Here is a 19,119-nt window from a genome sequence, read left to right as displayed (position 1 = left end):
GCTTTTCTGAATGGCGCGATGGCGGGTGGCGTTTCCCGCGCTCGGCTCGCGGCCGACGACCCCGGCCGCGCGGTCAGCGCCCGGGGATAGTGGAGTGAAAGTAATTCGCGATCGGCGACCGCTCGCGAGCCATGCCGTCCTGGTACCTCCGACGCCGCCGCTGCATACATTTCTTCATACTTTACGGGCTTTTTAATCGATTGTTGATGAATTGATGAGTTTGATTAATGGATATTGTTTCACTTTAAAGCTCTTATTTGTTTTCTTTTTGTTTGTTTTTACGACTGTCGGTGAAAGAGTGTTCGTTTGTTTATTACTCGCGTGTGATGGTACAAGCAAAGTTTACAGGGCTATTGTGTCATACACATATTTAACATTATGCTAAATAGTAAAGGTCGGCTCAATTAACTTTACAACATTTACATATAATGACTAACAAAATACCACGACGATCATTAATCATAATACATTGTAAGTTTTTCAATCGATTGTTCACTCGCGATTCGACTAATTCAGTGTATCGATAGTAATCATCTCGTTTCTAACGCGATTCTAATGAGAAACCCGTTTCGCGTAGCCGCTCTTGATTTCATTTAGATAGTCTATATTTAGAACATATCTGTGTATCGTAAAAGTTATAATCAGTTTTATAAATACTTGTTAAAAGTAGCTGTAACTACCTGATACAAGATAATGAGTGTATTTTGAGCGTTCAGCTTTTAATAACTTAATTATTCGATACTTTCATAATGTCACGCAACACGTGCTGATATTATTGGAAATGTTCTGAGTTAGAGAGGTATAACGATTTCTATCAGTTATTTATAACAGTGAGATATCGATGTTGTTAATCTAATTATTCATAAAGTTATTAAGTTGTTACTACTTAGAAAGAGCTCACTTCATATGTTGATGATATCTTGAGGATTGAGATTGATGCAAAGCTAACTCATGGAATTCGGGTACTGGTTTATTTTATTCCAAGAGATATAGACTACTACCATGACCTAGACAACAACTTGCCAAAGATTTGCCTATCTTAGTGCGCAGTTTTCCTAATCAAATAAAAAAAATATATCCAGTCATATCGTTTTAGAATTGAAACCTATAAAAAATTACTTGCAATTAAAATTCATATTCCGACATCAAAGTAAGTAAATATTTTTTTTCTCAGTATTTCTAACTAATCTAAGAAGAAAAGTATTGACTCCTCAACAATTTGAACTCAGTCTGAGCAATGACAGAGGGGCATACACTGACCACGTTGGGTGATTGCACGCGCTGCGCCCGCGCAGGTGACGTCACGACTCGCGATATTTTTACAGGTGTCATATTTGTGTCACAGTGATAACGAGTGCGTTGACTTATTCTACGACATTGTTATCGTAATACACTAAAACGGTATTGTCTCTTCTAGTTAAAAATCAACGATTTTTTTGTTCTAATCTTACGTTTGTGGCTTCTACCTACTGGAGTAATTTATTTTTGAAATCTTTGAATTAATGATTTTGCCAAAATACCTTCTCGATAATGCTGCAGTGCATAGGAACAACAAATTAAGTAATAAAAAAAAAGTTCATATCTACTCATTTGTCTTAGCCAAATGTAAAAACTTATACAATAAGGTAATAAGTTTACGTGTACATATTTGTCAAAAACGAACAATTATCGAGCCCTAAGTCCTAAGTTAAGGGTTAAAGAAAGAAAATATTCCCTTTGTTCATAAAGTCGACAAGACTTTGTAAATGCATCTTATGAGTACAAGTTTACCTTCACGACATTCTTTTGTATCTTCCTCGAGTATATGACATCATCCTGTTCCATCATCATGTTTATCAAAATCATAAAAATAGCCTAAATAAAATAACCCTTGCTTGCCATGAAAAAAACTTAAGTATGCTGGTCAAGATTGGTCAAGAACTAAAACTTGGCAGTTTTTGATTAAAATAAGCTCAAATTTTATTCGTAATTGGAATTGAGTATTTGTTTCAAGTTTCAACGTGGACTGTGATGGCCAAAAACTAAGAATAAAATGACCACACCACAACCGACGTTGTGTGAGAATAAATACCTTATTTTTCAGACGTATTTATCTTTACAGATACAGCACCAGCGAGAAGAGAATACAGAATAAGGAATGTCCTCACTCGCATGGGGACGATTGACGGACCACTCGCCGTGTTGAAGGAATGTGTGGACAACAGACTTAGAATCAAGGTAAGGATTTATCAAAATCTGCAAATACAAGACCAAACTGCGAATGAATTTGTTCTGGGGACACCAGGTAAAGAAAACAACGTAGGGAACAGCCATCTGGGTAATGGTATAAGATAAGAGGCCAATTTTAATCAGATCGGGACAACGTAAGTAGTGGTCAGCAACAATCGATGTTTAGTGAGGAATAGGGAACTAAAGAAGCCACATCTCTTATCTTACTACATGGCTTGATCATAAAACACGCTTAAGTGCAATCGATATATCGCCAAAATCTACATTATCGATTGAAAAGCAATTTTCAAATTCGCATCTGAAACTGGCAATAACGAACTAGAACATAACTCTAAAACCGAAATGGTTTTCAGCCAATCCGTGTTTAGATCATGTGTCATAAATCATAATTCTGGGTCCTTAATGCATCCTTTGTACATAACTGGCGGCTTTCCAACGCGGAAGCTGCGCGTGCGCTTTGATGACTGATGGCTTGCCCAAAGCCGAAATAGTACAAAGCCCTTTCTAGAGACTGGAAATTGCAGAACATTAACTGGACAGTGATGGAGCAATCTCGGCTTTTATGGTCGAACGTACCTTTGCGCTGACAAAAATGCCATAAAAGCTTACACGAGACACTCGCAAACAAAAGAAGTTTTTTCAAAAGGAGATTTTTGCTTTTGGTATTTCAGATATGCCACGTACCTATGTTTTCTTTCAAATAAATGTCCGTTTGTTGTGACTCACGATAAATATTACTGAAAGACTGAGGTGCTCTACTTTCTTCAACAAACAAGTAAAGTCGCAGGCTACGGTTATGTCAACACCAGGTGCATTGTTACCATCCATGTGTAAAATTATATACATAGGTCTATGAGTTCGTTAACTCTATCTGGAACTGTGGCTAAACTAAGTAGATAAGATTTTGGCCCACATAGATCTGTCGTATTTAAAAAAATGAATTTGCTGGTAGGTAAAAACTACGAAAGGTCATGAGTTTTAGACAGGATAAAGCCTGAATGGTGGAATATATGTACATGATTTCGATGGAAATCTAAAAAAATGTGCATATTGTTTTGTTAAACACTGGTACACAGCTAGCCGACCCCAACATATTTGGGAAAAAGGCCCGGAAGATGAATTTCGATGGTAATTTAATATCTTCCTTCATTTGCTACTTAACATTGGTGCAAGCAATTGTCATATAAAAACGGGAAATGTTTGCCATATTTTACTTGCTATTTGTGGTCCTTCACAAAGACCCCTACAACTTACATACATCATTTCGATACAGTTGTAGCCACGTGTAAATTATACGCAATTTCAACACCGCAAGGGCATCCTAGAACAAAGTACACACGTATTGTTGAGCCCAAGTTACACCGGTCGCCTTGGCTCCTACGGCTCATTAATTTGCATTCGATTTAAATTAGCTCGCTTCATGTTAACTTCACTAATACAAGTGAATTTAGTCATCGTAAATTAGAACTTAGTTATTGACCTTTTGAGGTGTAAGTTTAATTAGACCTGAAGAAAACTCAAGATCGTTTTGAAATATGATGCTGGCAATTTCAAATACTTATGGCCAACAAGGATAAGTTCATGATTTCATGGTCGATATCCCTTTATGTATTTACCGTATGCGATCCGGATATCCCCAACATAGTCGGCTATCTAGTATCTTGGCGAAATTAATAGCAGGAGCGAATATGGTTTCAGTAGGGCACGTTGATGTTCTAGAAGTGCACCGTGCTGACTCACCGTCGTCTAGGAAGAGCCTTGCAGGCCGTCCGTCCGGCCGGCGTCTGCGCAACGCGATTTGCAAGTTTCTATTATTGGTGCGGTGCAATGCGTGGCGTCTGGCGTACTGGACGCAAATAAATTCGGAGCTCGATGCTATTTTTTTCTCTTTTGAAAAATTATAATGTATTGATTCATCTGCAGTTATTATGTGAGTCATTTATCTTTCTGTATTTGAATCATGCGCAATGAATCAGAGTTTTGTAAATTATTTTCAAAAATGTTGAATTTTTCATAAACATTTTTACTGAGAAACTGGAAAATGTTGTGTTCTAGTTAATTATAGTGATTACATAGCCCGCGGCCCTTGAAGGCCTTCAGTAAATATATTCAGATACAGTAGTGTTGTAAACATTCGTTTCCTTATACAAAATACAAGCGGACAAACCGTAATCATCGCTTTGAGCCCTTGTTACCTTGAATACTAATTACTTGATTACTTTAAATAACCCTTTGTTGTTTATTTTCAATATTACTGAAATAATAGATAAAACAATTTTAAATCAGTGATAATATCTTATCTGTGTCTTTAGAATTTCTGCCTAAGCAGCAACAGATAGCTTGCAAACTTTATGCTAATATCAACTTCAGTTACTTGACAATATTGTTACCTCACCGAAATCTATCATCAATAGCATTTCTTAATTCTTCTAAATATCTGTCGGTCACCTGATCTACTTGTTCAGTGTCAACCACTATCAAATTCGGTTCAAGTGTATGCAGGTACGGTGGTATGCGTTATGTCGCGTGGGCCCTATGTTAAAAATATTCATCTGCGATCGGCTCGTCGAAGGCCGGCGCCGATACAAACACTGCCATTACTATATGTTACGCAGCATGCCTGATGCACGTGGTCATACCGATAGCAACTTAAGCAACAACTGCACCCAAATTTTTCACCGGTATAAATATTTTTCCACCGGTCATCATCCTCCAAGCCTTTTCTTAACTATGTTGGGGTCGGCTTCGAATCTAATCAGATGTAGATGTGTACCAGTGCTTTACAAGGAGCGACTGCTTACCTGACCTCCTCAACCCAGTTACCCGGGCAACCCAATACCTCTTGGTATAAAACAAACTCAAAAATAGTTCTAACATACCTATAAGAGCTCTTTCGAAACGTCAAGCTAGTTGCACTGTTCCAAGGAGAAAAACCCCTCAAGATATCTCATGGTTTGAATAGGAAAAAATGGTTCTTTAGCAGTTTTTTGTCTGTTACCACTGAATTTACTGAAAGAGAACGCCTAAAATCCGGTTAAGAAAAAAACTATGGTTAAAAAGACATAAAATGATTTGTGTTCGTTTATGGGTGACAAATGTTTATAAAGTTTAGTTCTGACAGTAGTTGAGTTTAAGATTTTTACTTGTAAAGTAGCGTATTTTTTTAAACTTTCGGTGGATATATTTACGACATCATTTAGATGCACCGCAGATAAATTCGTTTGCCAAGGTTAATTGTTGTAAAAACAAACGTCATTTTATTTAAATATTATAACGATCGTAAAATGAATATTTTACCTCATTTTGCGGTACTAAAACGAACATTTTTAGCGTCTCCAAAAGTTCAGGGTTGAATAGTAAACAGAGACGGTGATGACGTCATTAAGTTACCTTACAGGAATTTTGCATTATTATTTTAAATATTTTTAGTAACGTAAAATTGTTTGGTTGGCTGTACCGAGTGTCGGGACCTTGCTGTGATGTCAGTTATCTCATGGCCATTTTTGTGTGCTTGTGTGCGTGCCGTGCGCTTGTGTGCACGCGTGTCTGTACACTTGCACGTGTGTGCGTGCTGTTAACAAGGGCTTGCTAGGACGAATCGGGCACGATACTTCCTAGTACACATATATTTAAGACATTTATCTGTCATTATTCGATTTCGGTGTTGCTCGCCTTGAAGGCAACACTTCAATTGATTGGTCAGTTAGAGGCGTTGCCATGAAAGGCGTGAGCATGCGCGCCTATATTCGTCATCGTTTTTGGTGCAGTTTTTTATTGGGATTAATCTCGTTGTTTATTTAAAGCACTGGCTTATATGGCTAACTAATACATGAGACGATTGCCTATATTGAATGCTATAAATATCCATACTTTTCGAACCGAATACGTGAAATTCTGATGTCTGAAGCAGATCTATGATGGAGGTCAAACTATTACAACTCGAAGGTTTAAAAGTTTAGGGTCTGACACGATATCTATTAATAGGACAATCAATAACAATTATGTTCGTTTATATGTTCAATAGGCTTATCAAAGACAACGTTCATGGTTCTAAGTGAACAGGAAATATTACTAATGTTTTTTTTCCTGAAACTTGATGATTGCGTTGATTTTATCTATTGTTATACGTTATATTGTAGATCGATAATTATTTAAACTATGAAATTAAATTGAACTGTTTAATTATTAAGTTTCCGATAACTAACAATTGGGCTTGCTACTAAAAAAAACGGTTTCTTTTTCAAATTAATTTTTAGCAAACACATAATTGCAAATCAATCACTTATGGGGAAATTATTGCACTAGATGGGTGAATTTGTTTGTTTATATAGTCTGTACCTGATCGATGATGAACTGTGTATAAAAAATCAAAAATGGAGGTCGTCAATGCATTTCTACGTTTTTTACAATTAATTTATTAAAAGCTAAGGTAGGCATACATAATAAGATTACATGCTAATATAACTTAGTTACACTTAAGTGATGAAGTTGAATTTATTTGAAGGATAACGGCTAACATTTTGATAAACAAGCATTATTACCAACGCGGAAGATATTGTTATAGGCATAAATATGCAAATGCATATTAAACGCTTAGAATATACATCGACTAACTTTACTAACACATTATCTAGGAAAAATTATGTAGGAAGTGTGTTTATTCGCTTTTTTTGTTAGTGGTTAAGGTTGTATATTTTGTCATTAATTGTAGGTAGTACTAAAGAAAATTATATTAAATAATACATTGTAATAGCCATTGGTGAAGATGGTATCATAATATTAAAACTTACTTAACAAACAGATCAAACTGAAAAACTTTTTTTTTAAGTCGGTTAAAAATCTTACTCCCCAAATTCAAAAAGTCTTAAAGAATAAAAGTTAAGTGATTAGCGAAACATCACTTAAAGTCAGTCCCAATAAAAATATACTTCCCCAATTTATCTCTCAAAAAATATTTAGTGATTTTATCTCAGTAATAATGAGTGTTGTTCTGCCGTCGCTACTCGTTAGCTGTTCACCCCGAATTGTGGGCAATGACAAGGTCGCCAACATTCGAAGTGAGGTTAAAAAAACCTCCGCAGTGCAGCCAACCACTGGGTTTTAAGACTACTAAATGTGTAGGAAAATAAGCGTTTTTCAGTGTGGAGGAGGTTCTTTGTTTTCCTGTTAGAGGTATCCAAAATGGTAGTGAAATGCGCTAGTTACGGGTAAACGAAAAAAATGAAATGAAATGGAGGAATTTCCTTAAGCGTCTATTGGGCTACTTTTATTTTCTCTACTTTGCTACTACATTAATTAGGAAGAAATGGTCTATATGATGCTTTAATTAACATAAAAGGGTGAACTTTATTTGTAAGTTGAAAAGGTTGTAAGACTTCACTTTAAGATAAGACACATCCCTTAACTTTAAAGGTCTGTAATAGTTATCGAAAACGTTTAAGGTCACTACCAAACTTCTCATGGTCAGAATAAGCTTTCCACTATTAGTCATTCTTTAAAACAGTAGGAACATTTAAAATAAATAATCAAATTAAATTTTTATCTATTGGCATCAATTTAACAGATTCTTGACAAACGTCACGGCAAACAGAAAAAACGTTGATAAATGAGCTTCTGTCATCAAAAAGTCGTTAGCGAACGTTTTGCTGTGATCGATGCCTCGAAAATTTAACAAAATTTATATGTGCGATGATAATTTGGCCTAGAAAAATCAGTTAATATAACGACAATTTAAAGAACTGTTAGATATGAATGAATGAATGATATTCGTTTTATCTCTTGTTTAATCATCACCAGATAAAAGTTTAACTGCTCATTAATTTTCCATCTCTAGGTTCCGTTTTAACTTAATCTAGGCTGTACGATAACTTCAGTTCCTGTATGATCAATAAGCATTTCAATATTTTCAACTTACATCTGACTAACAGCTCCCACTCGATCATACAGTTGATGCGGTCACTTATATCGCGCCATATCTGAAAATATAACAGAAATATAAATAAATAATGTTAAACAAACAATACGAGTACGTGAAACGGAACGCCGCGGCAGAGACTCCTCGTACCTCGATTCATTATCACTCAATTTATCTACAAGGTTCTCTTCAAAAAGAAACGTACACCCTAACGATAAATTTATGGTTTCAATAATCATTTAGTTTTCAAGTACGCGCCTAGCAAAGGTATGATGCATTCGGCCTCGCGGGTAAACAGACGCTAGATAGCGCTAGACAAAGACGGTGCGAGGTCATGAGCGTAGCCTTGCGCGGGTGCGCGCGCGCACGCTTCCGCCTGTCGACGGCCGAGGCGCACTCGAAGCGCAGTCGCCGCTCGACCGCCGACGGTGACGGAGGTACACTTCGCATACTACATGACACTTACTTATTTTATACACCAATAAAGTTAAACATTTTACACTGTATTTCTGTTATCCTGTTCTATCGACAACTAGTTGCTGATAAAAAAACATGCTGAAACAATAATACCGATATCCTTAAAGCAAATTAACCGCAACATAACATCGACTTCCTCGAATTAATTAAATTAAAGCTATGATAATAGAAAAACAAGCTCACTAATAGCTCATACATAATGCGTTTCATCTTCCCACGCACATGCGTTGCGGTTGCAACTGCAATATGCACGCAGAGACAAAGACCGATGATGTGTTCAGTTTAATAGATGTAAAGCTTCGCCGAACATTTGCGAACAACGTAGGACTAATAGGCTACATGATTGATAAACCTATTGTCTTTCTAATCCATTACTTTCGCCGCGCTGCAAGATTGATGCAAATTCAGTCTCGGATTGAATATGCAAAGGTCCTATCGTAGTAATTCTAAGTGACCTGAGGATGCAACTCGACCTTTGCTTGCATAGTGGCTTTCCCCAACAATTACAGCAGAGTCTGAGCTGACTTACTGTAAATGAGAGAAGTAATTTTATCCGTAGATAAACTTTAGGACTCCGTTGTAGTTTCTTGCGGTCATTTTCCTTATATTTTTAAAGAGAACTTATTCAACTTTGGCCTTTGCAGTTTTTAAGATGTATCAGCCTTACATTTAGCTCGACTAGATCTACAGGGTGTTACGGCATCGTCGCTTCAACCAAGTTCGTCACCTTATTTGTATTAGCACTCAGCTGTGACCGGACGACGTTATGCAATGTCGTTGAATCTTCATAAACAACAAGTGCTAAGAGCTCTTATAGCGTTTTAGGTAACTTTCAAAAGGTCTTGCCCAAGGTAGGAATGTGTGCACTTACGTATTTTACCTCAGATGCTTTACGTAACTTTTACTCACCTGTAATGCAAGTATTATGCACACTGATGACTTCTAATCAGTATGGCAAGAATTTGTATGTAATAATGAGTTTTATTGCTACCGCGTATTTTATGAGTCTTTTATAGGCTATTCTAATGGCTCTCTGTACGGTAAAGTTCTAAGCTTACAAGCGAAATACCTAGAAACGTGTTCGTACATGAATTTGCTGAGTCATCTGTGATTGGTGCGATTTGCATCTTGCGCATAACACCTTATGTGAAAGTTAAGCATCACAATGTATGACTGTGAGATTTAAGAGCTGACTAATGTCAGAAAACGAGAAAACTGTGCTTGTATCAAAAGATTGTGCAACAACTTGTGAAGACTGCTCATTCAGATTAAATTTTTACATTTTAACTTATTAGTTAGTTGTTATTTAATTGTCTTTTGTAAAGCGTGAGTAAGATAGATGTAATTAACAGTTAACTGCACATAAAGTATCATCTTTCTTAATACTAACATTCACAAAGATGCTTTGTTAATAAGAAATAATGCGGCGTTTATTGCTTTACGACATGAAACAATAAAACAATCATGCCGCCATTTTTTTGAATTAATTCAATATTTATGTAAAGCAATTTTCCTAATCAATCATCGTTTGACGGCCAATCAAGCGGCAACTGCAGAACAAAACTATTGTTACGCAAAACGCGTCACAATTACGTTGGTGCGACCTCGCGGCAGCTGTCATGGCCGGCGCCTGCGCATGCTTCCTGCTCTATGCACTTCTACGATAATATTGTTTTGATTACGATAAAACGCATTCGTGCCTGTGTGTGTATCCCGATAATTATGTTATTGGTTCTCAGTTGCATAATTAATTGTAAAGTGTGCCCAAGTGCATGTTTCAATAACTTAAATGTACTTACTTGTAGTTAAAGTAATCTATGATGCTCGTAATTGCCTTTTATAAAAATTGTTGCGTATTAATTTGCCAGTTGTTGTAAACAAAAGTTGGTCTTGAATTTACTAAATTAAAACAGAGGCCACTATGAGCAATTAGCATAAATTCTAGCACTTCCTAAATACATTAGCTTGCATTGCCATAGACGGGATACTACCATGTTCTTGATATATTCCAAACATAGTTTTAATACCAAAATATATTAATAAAGTTTTTATATGGTTATAAAGGTAATGCAAGGTTATAATTTAAGTAAGTAATTTTTATTCGTGCACGAACTAAATGTTAATTAAAAATGCGGAAATTTCGCACCTATAACAACATTATTTACGGTTAATCAAAATAATATAACTCACTTATCAATTATATTTATTGAGGTCACTTGGTTCAGTTATCCAAAAATAACAATATTTCGAGGAGGACCTTCTGCGTAACCTTTGGAAAAATATCAACCGGAAATGTATTATGTATAAAGAAATGTTAATTTATTTGTTGCATTAATCTTGCTGCACAATTCGTCTCTTAAAATGTTTTTTTCCTTTTATATTTCCGCTGTAAAGCGCTGTAATCTGAAGGAATCGCTGCATCGCTTGCAGCGCAGCGTTTTGTTTTTAGTCTTGATACACACAGACCGACCTAAAACTACGTAAACTACATAAATGAAAACATCTACCTACATACATATATATATTACATACATATACATAAAAATTCATCGTTCTAAGATATATCCGTCTATATCTGTACTCTCCGATCTTCTCATCAGCATAGACTTCACTAGAACCATTTTTCAGATAGTTTGAGGTTTAAGTTGACATCTCTTACTGTGAATTGTTCTAGAACGGATCTTAAAAGTTTGTCTTAAGCCATAAAATGCATTCATCTAACCAACAGCTATACTTTTGGTACAATTCCTTGAAAGCCTTCACCGTCCAACAAAGTGTAGCCTCAAGCAAATCTTATAAAGAGCATTTCAATAAACCACTACATTAATTAGTTCCTATTATCTGAACACTTCCTATATCGAAATAACTTTTCATGCATATACAATTATAATGCATTTGTTCGTGCTTTCTGCAAGGACACGCGGATGTCAGCAATTTGGTAAAACTCAGAATTTTGATAATCGTAGTTTTTTTGTATCCTGGCTGTGACCCTAATGAGTGGCGGTGGTCTTGAGCATTGTATGGCCTTTGTTTGATTGACCTTTTATGGTCGTGGATTTTTTTTGAGGAGATCTTCAGAGACAGTTATGGGAATTTTTATGATGTTATAAAAGAGTGCTAGCTGTTTTCTTGAAATATCTATGATAGTTAACTTACTTCAGCCTAATTGATGCGATTTACAGTCATGGACACATAATTAAAGACACCCCCCCACTCGAAGTGAAATAAATAGTTATGGTACTGACATGAGCTTAAACACGGTATAAACTGTAGTGTAATAATTATTAAAACAAACATTACATTGTGTTCTTTAAATTAAGGACAAAAAATATTTTCTTTCTTTAATACTTTAGATATAAACCTCTATGGGAAATGAACACTAACTTTTGTAGCTGATACTTGGCTGGTCAGCTAATTAAAGACAGTTAAAGCCCAGTTAAGAAAAAAAACGAAAGATACAAATAGTTGCCATAATTTTTTTAGAAGTGAATAAAATACTTATGAAAACTCGAATTAGGTAATAATTTAGGTTTATTTCATTAAAAATTTTCATTTTAGTCCTATCAATAAGACTAGAACAAAAAATTCTGGTAAGTAATATGTTTTAGGCTTTTTAATATTATATTTTGACATACGGATTTATTCATACCACTTGATCTGTAGTAAGGACATGGTAATAAATTTATTATTAAAGATTTCTTATCAATGGCACTAAAAAAGGCATGGTTTGAGAACAACTCAAAACCGACCCCAAGGAAAACTTGTCGGCAAACAGACTTAAAGGCGGTGCTATAGGCAAATAGTGAACCATTTACATGATTCGGTACTGGTTTTTTTGGGAGTCACCTGATGCTAAAAGGACGACAATTGTGTCTGCAGAACTTTTAGACTACAACCGGGTCGGGAAAAGCTGTAAGGCATGGGTATCGGAAGATGTTACTTTTGGAAAAGCACCGCGTGTCCATATTGTAATTGGCTATTTCTATCAAATGTGAAAGTTGCAGTTAACAAGTGTTCAAAAATGTTTTTTTTTTCTCATTAAACAAAGGGATACGAATAATTCTAAAATAATGTATCGAAATTAGTCGCCTCCAAAACATGAGATGGAACCGAAATACACTAAGAAAGTTCTCAAACATAGGAGGCGAAAAAGTAATAGTGTGGGGCTTCTCTCCATTACTTGGTGTGGTGATCTTTTAGAAAGATATTATTAAAAATAGGCGAATTCAAGTACTATAATATTTTAGAAATAGTATTTTGTTATATGCTAAGCATAATTTACCGGTCCTTAGCGCTTTCCAAATTAGAAAAGTTCTGAAAAACACTGTAAGAGTAGTAAAACGGACTCTTTGATCGAGCAACTTATGACGGTTTTGGTTTGGCCCATCGCAAATTTAATAGAAAAAATACTAGTGATCGGCCAGAAAACACAATGGCGATAAGTCATACATGAAACATTGATCAATTTTACACAGATTTTTATGAAGCATGGAAGAAAATTCCCGTAGCGACTTAAAACAAAACTGACCGATTGCACGCTTAGGGATGTCGTGCTGTCATTGAGGTAAAAGGAAATAAACCAAATATTAGTACTCATTAGTATGCTTAGTTACAGTGTAGTGAATGTTGTTATAGAAAAGTATAATCAATAATATTAATAATTTGCATTTCTTCCTCTGAGCAAATGGAGTGTCTTTAATTATATGGCCAGGCCACGTTATGGTTCATACCGCTCGAGATTCGGATAAAGCGAAAAAAACTTGTCGCGAAGGATCACTGAAGATAGTCTTTAGTTTTAATATTTCACAATACCCTCTTAAATATTTTAAAATTGAAAATAAAGTTCCAGTAGCAATCAGAAAAAAGAAATACAGATGAAATGCGGCAGCAATTTAAGATTCCAACAGTGTCTTTAATTATGTGTCCATGACTGTATATAGCACTTTGTGGAATTCCAACGCTGATTATACATATGTCCCTAGTGTGGTACGCAGCTACGATATCATGCGCGATAAATCCTTAACTGCATAACATTTTACTGAATCACGAATTTTATGAGACTGTGCCCTACAGCAAATAGACCTACCACACATAATCCAGTTAACCACATACAAACAAGGTGAGGAGGAATCACGGAAAAAAACTCCAGGCTATTCTTATCCAAATAAAAAACAAATACACCTCGACCTTTACCCAGTGAGTAGGGCCGCGACCTTGAGACGTTGTTATCATCTTGTTTGTATGTTCTTTTTTATCATTCGATAAAGGGCTGGCCTTGTGCAGTGTCGAGGAAGGTCGCTAGAATGATTCCGGTATTTTTTCGACGGGATCTTTATGCACGGCTGAATGTCCGGCTCTTGTTTTCCTTCCTCACTCGTCTACAATGCAATTTTTTGACGGTCTGCGGTTGACTGCTTGTTAAACAACATCTAAAATGAGGTTCTATTTAAACGTTTTTATTCCAGAAAGACGGTAGTATCTTCTACACCTACCAGTATCTTCAAAACGGTATCAAAGCTTGTCTGTCAAATCTGAATATATCTAAATATATAAAACTCAAAGGTGACTGACTGACATAGTGATCTATCAACGCACAGCTGAAACCACTGGACGGATCGGGCTGAAATTTGGCATGCAGGTAGATGTTATGACGTAGGCATCCGCTAAGAAAGGATTTTGATCAATTCTACCCCCAAGGGGATAAAATAGGGGATGAAAGTTTGTATGAAACTTTGTCAATTTTAAACCGATCGGACTGAGACTTTGCATGCATAAAGCTACTATGGCGTAGGCAACCCTTAAGAAAGGATTTTGATAATTTCTATCCCTAAGGGGATAAAATAGGGGATGAAAGTTTGTATACATCTTCTTAGATTTGTACACGCTAATCTTCCGAACTACTGAACGGATTTCAATGATTTTTTCTTTGTTGTATCAGTATTAAGCCTGGTCAACATATAGGCTATAATTTATCTTCGAAACTTGAAGACCTGATGCAGAACTCCTACAGACCAACAAAACTATTAGAGATACAACAATGGTGCCATGGCAAAAATTGTTTCATGTGATGAGCATTTTCAGATGAGATAATAAATTTTAAGATCTGGAACACCTGATGTGGAACCCCAAGAGCCCAGCTTCTCTATACCATATACAGGTATGACGTTTTAGCAAAAGTTGTTCAATTTGATAAGCACTTTCTATTGACTTACACAAATTGAATATCTAAAACACCTGATGTGGAACTCCAGGGGCCCAGCTAGACTATAGCATATAGAGGTATGACGTTTTAGCAAAAGTTGTTCAATCTGATAAGCACTCTCTGTTGACTTATAAAAATTGAACCACACCTACACCTGATGTGGAACTCCAGGAGCCCAGCTAGACTATAGCATATGAAGATATGACGTTTTAGCAAAAGTGGTTCAATCTGATGTACTCTCTATTGACGTATAAACATCGAAAATCTGGAACACCTGATGTGGAACTTCAGGAGCAATACTACACTTGAAATGAATAGAAATGAACATTATGAAATAGGTATGGTGAATCAAAAAGTAATTAGTCCGTTTTTAGACACGTATTTTTCTTCTCTCTCACAAACAAATAATAACAAAGATACAACAACGCTTGAATTCACTGCTTAGTAAAAATTTTACATACCTAGACGTGGCGTCACGAGCCCCCACTCCGACTTTGTTGCGTTATATCTCATTATTATATTGTATGTCTCTTCCAGACCTCGGGACTATAGAATGCCAAGAATGTTCAATGACAGCCGGAACCTACAGTTTAACATCCCTCCAAATGACGGTCATTGGTATCCAAAATATACGTAGAAAGTACATATGAACTTAGAAAAGTTGCATTGGCAGGCACTTGCCAGACCTGGAATCAAAGACGTACGCTCATACTTGAGAGATTGGTTCTCTACCCACTAAACCACCATGACTTCCACTAAGTCACCACGACTTTGTCATCTATTTAATGTTTTTTTACGTAATAATACTTGTGTAATATTTTTGCCACACACAAATGCGGACTAATTAGAATCACTACTTTTATCCCTATGGTCACGTCTATTGCGGTTCAGTTCTCAGCATTTTGTTTAGTCTGCTGTGCTTTTGCTGTTAAAGTACAAAAATGAAGTATATAGAACGTTTCTCTTCGGTCCCTTAAAATTCAATATCAGACTATTTAGATCTTTGATTTTGCTGACCCCGTAGTCGCTGGCATAAGGGACAGGATCCGCGTACGAAGTCGCGGGCAGAAGCTAGTTAGATAATAAAATGAGTCAATTAATAATCATATTTTATAATCGTTGCTTCTATTTTGTCTAATGTCCAATAATCTTTTTAGACTAATAAGGTCAACTTATCATGGCCATGGTCTTGAATTAAAAGTCACGGATCTAAATCAATGTTTCGATGAACTGATAATCGAATCGCCGGTCTGCAGAATCGGTTTATGATGCATATCGATAGCTGTGAAAATCAGTGTTTAACGACTTTTTAGTGTCAGCCGTCCATTGCCATCAAAGTAAAATTTAAATGATCTTGATTGAGTTTTTGCTTGTTCACGCAGCTCCGTGAAGCGTGAACGTCGAAAGAAATCATCGTCACGTGAACACCGCGGCTCAATGCACAGACTGTACCAAGCATTGTTTTATTTTTCACGCGAAGGTCCCGAAACGAATGAAAAAAACACGGAAGTCACGGCCTCAGACTGGTATTGCAGTATTTTTTTCATTATAAATTAACTTTATGATTGATTTGAGTTTGTAGTTATTAAGATATAATTTAGCTTCACGAGCTACGAGTGTTCCTTGATATGGTATGAACCATCTGCCTCGATGCCATAATTACCAAACAAATAAAAAAAATATGGTACGTCACCTTAAAAGCGAAAGCAATCCAATTCACTGAACAGGCACATCACAAAATCAAACAATCACAAATAAAGGCAGGTGACCACTGTGACATGACGTCATAACGTCGAATTATGCCGAACGAAACAAAAACACGGGCGTCAGGTGCCCGTGACCGTGGCGGCTGCGCTCGCGCCGAAATCGAGAGTGCCGGATCTGGAGCGTTTGCGCAACGAGACACGACCGCCTTTTGAGACTTTCGCGGTTTTTGACAAGTTACGATAGGTCGTGGGATTGGATAGAAATTACTGAAGATTCTTCTCATCGTATTTTGAGAAATTTTGAGACTGAAACACGGTGTTTTTTAGGTTGTTTCTTTAAATAAATCTAACTACGGTAGTTTTTTGCCACTATTACTATCCTATACGATTATAAACATGGTAATGCACAATGAAGTTAATAGCATTTTTTTACCATTTAAAAAGATGACGAGCATTTGTGGAAAAAACTTTAAACAGCTATGAATAAAAAGAAAGTTACGAAAGAAATGCTTACGAGATGTTACGTTGTCGTGTTGTCGCTATTGACGGCAGTGATGAGTCTTACGCGCTCACAACTAACTGTGAAGTGAGTATTGAAATGTAAACTTCTTTGTGAGATGCTCATAAATGCTGACTGTTTCCTAATAATTGCACCACTAATATATGCAGCTCTGTTAACAGATCTTCGAGAGAAATTGAAAGGCAGAAAATTAGTAAAGTAAAATTTGAAAAATACCGTTATGCCTCAGTTTACAAAGAACGTTATGTTTACATGTATTATCAAAATAAAACGCCTATAATAACCTAAATTACTTGAAGTTTTTTCTTGCAGCTCGTTATAATTACATCACAGCGTCCGGTTGCGTTTGGAAAAGCAACAGTTCTTTGACGTTTGATTTCGGCTTTGACACTGACCTTGAAAAGGGGATATCCGCTATGCGTATCAGTCAATCACATTTTTAATACTTAGAACTGGTTTCATTCCGGATATCGACAGATACATATGTATTGTGGTTTTATGGCTATGTGATTTAAAAATAGATTACTTTTTGAGATCCAATTTTGGAAAGCCTTCCTGAAATGTTGTCTAACAACTTTGAAGAGCTCTGCTAATAACCAAGTAATACCAGTGCATAGCAGCGACGTGTGTCAAATGCATCATTCAGAATCGGAACCCGCACTTGCAGAACCACTTTCTTAGCTGTCAAAACGCGACCACAACCTAGTGCAACTCGAACGTCCACACGTCTATAAATAAACAGTTTTATTATCCAGTATTACCTGAACGAGGCATGCGAGTAAATACTAATCACATTATCATACCTTCACCTTAGCTGCCGCGCTACGCTTCCGCGTGCAGCGTCACCGCTCACTTTCACTGCGACGTCGTGGGGGTACCTACTGCCTGCCTCTGCCGCAATAGATACAGCACCGCCACCTAATACCCAAACATGTACTCTATCTGCCGCTACGTAAGGTCCCATTTCCAATGCTGTACCACCACATTTTTTTTCAACTGCCAAATAAGTGATGGACAAACTTGGACTTAATTCCTCAAGTTGTAGAGCCCTGTTTTGGTTGCGTGCGGTCAAAGACGGCCTCCCCAAGGCCGCACGTACGTCGCACAAGTGTCTGTTTACTTTCTCTAGCGGTCAATGGTCACAGGTTTGGGAGATGGCGGAATATTTGGAGACCGTTCAAGGTCGGCCATTCTTCTAGCCATTAGACACGACATATTCTGAATGGAGCTTGACATTTTAGTGGGCGTTTGATATCCCGTTACAAATAATATTTATACAGCATTTTTACCAGATTTTTCTTATAAGATAAACATTGAGGACATAAACAAAAATAACCAAAATGGCATTCAAAAATGCATTTGCCCTTACCAAATGTGTCGAAATTATCAATACCGAATATAGATCAGGTTCGACCTTATTTCAAGTATTATTACAAAAGCAGCCTTAAGTTGCGCGACCTATATAAATAGCGAAAAGCAAACGTCATTGAACTTTGGTACGTGTGTTTTGGCCTTAGATGAGTCGCAGTCAAGGATATATCGCGATTGTATTGGCGGCAAGGTCGCACAATATTTACTAACTTAGTCTGTTTAATATTGACTTGGATATTCGGCGCATATTCCGGAGAATATCTTTGAATTGACAAAAATGCCACCAGAACAGGTGTAAAAGCCAAAGATATGATGAATGTATCACTGTAAAAAGACTCACTGCAGATAGGCATAACTGCAGAGAAGTAATTAGTTTGCCAATTTCATTCATGAATCCTTCTATTACAAACAAAGGACACGCGTAAACACAACTTTCGAACGTCTTGCAGTCTATCGTCAATTGTTAGCAATAAATACATTATCTCACTCACACACACGCACGCACATTCATCGGTTACATCAATTAAGTCACACTAAAACTGTCGGTTATCTCCAGTCTATAATTATATTCATTGGCGATTCACTGCATGAGTTATTGTTTGTTATTGCTTTTACTGTACATGTGTGGGTTCGTAATTATTATGTGGTTCGGGTTTTTATTGCGGGTGCTGAAGGAGCTGGAGTTGGTTGTAATGGCTTT

General features: G+C 36.6%; 2 protein-coding genes across 6 annotated transcripts in view; one reads left to right on the top strand and one right to left on the bottom strand.

Moving 5' to 3' along the window:
* LOC110374646 (ecdysone-induced protein 74EF) overlaps positions 1-19,119 on the bottom strand; it is a 188,987-nt gene that overhangs the window by 118,157 nt on the left and 51,711 nt on the right. For 3 of the 5 annotated variants that reach the window (XM_021332458.3, XM_021332461.3, XM_021332459.3), the window contains exon 3: positions 8,144-8,204. The gene's annotated coding sequence lies outside the window, so the exon portion shown is untranslated. Of the gene's footprint in view, positions 1-8,143; positions 8,205-8,293; positions 8,313-16,515; positions 16,535-19,119 lie in introns of those variants that run through there. The other 2 variants (XM_049842803.2, XM_049842804.2) reach the window with 2 other exon arrangements.
* Positions 1-19,119, top strand: part of LOC110374647 (U7 snRNA-associated Sm-like protein LSm11) — a 31,052-nt gene that overhangs the window by 5,647 nt on the left and 6,286 nt on the right. Inside the window, exon 2 of the mRNA XM_021332463.3 lies at positions 2,102-2,217. Within this exon, the coding sequence (XP_021188138.3) occupies positions 2,102-2,217 (116 nt within the window). The remainder of the gene's footprint in view (positions 1-2,101; positions 2,218-19,119) is intronic.

The sequence above is a fragment of the Helicoverpa armigera genome, chromosome 5 (genome assembly GCF_030705265.1).
Source record: "Helicoverpa armigera isolate CAAS_96S chromosome 5, ASM3070526v1, whole genome shotgun sequence".
Taxonomy (NCBI): domain Eukaryota; kingdom Metazoa; phylum Arthropoda; class Insecta; order Lepidoptera; family Noctuidae; genus Helicoverpa; species Helicoverpa armigera.
Note: the sequence above shows the minus strand (reverse complement) of the source record. Positions and strands in the feature narration are given on the sequence as shown.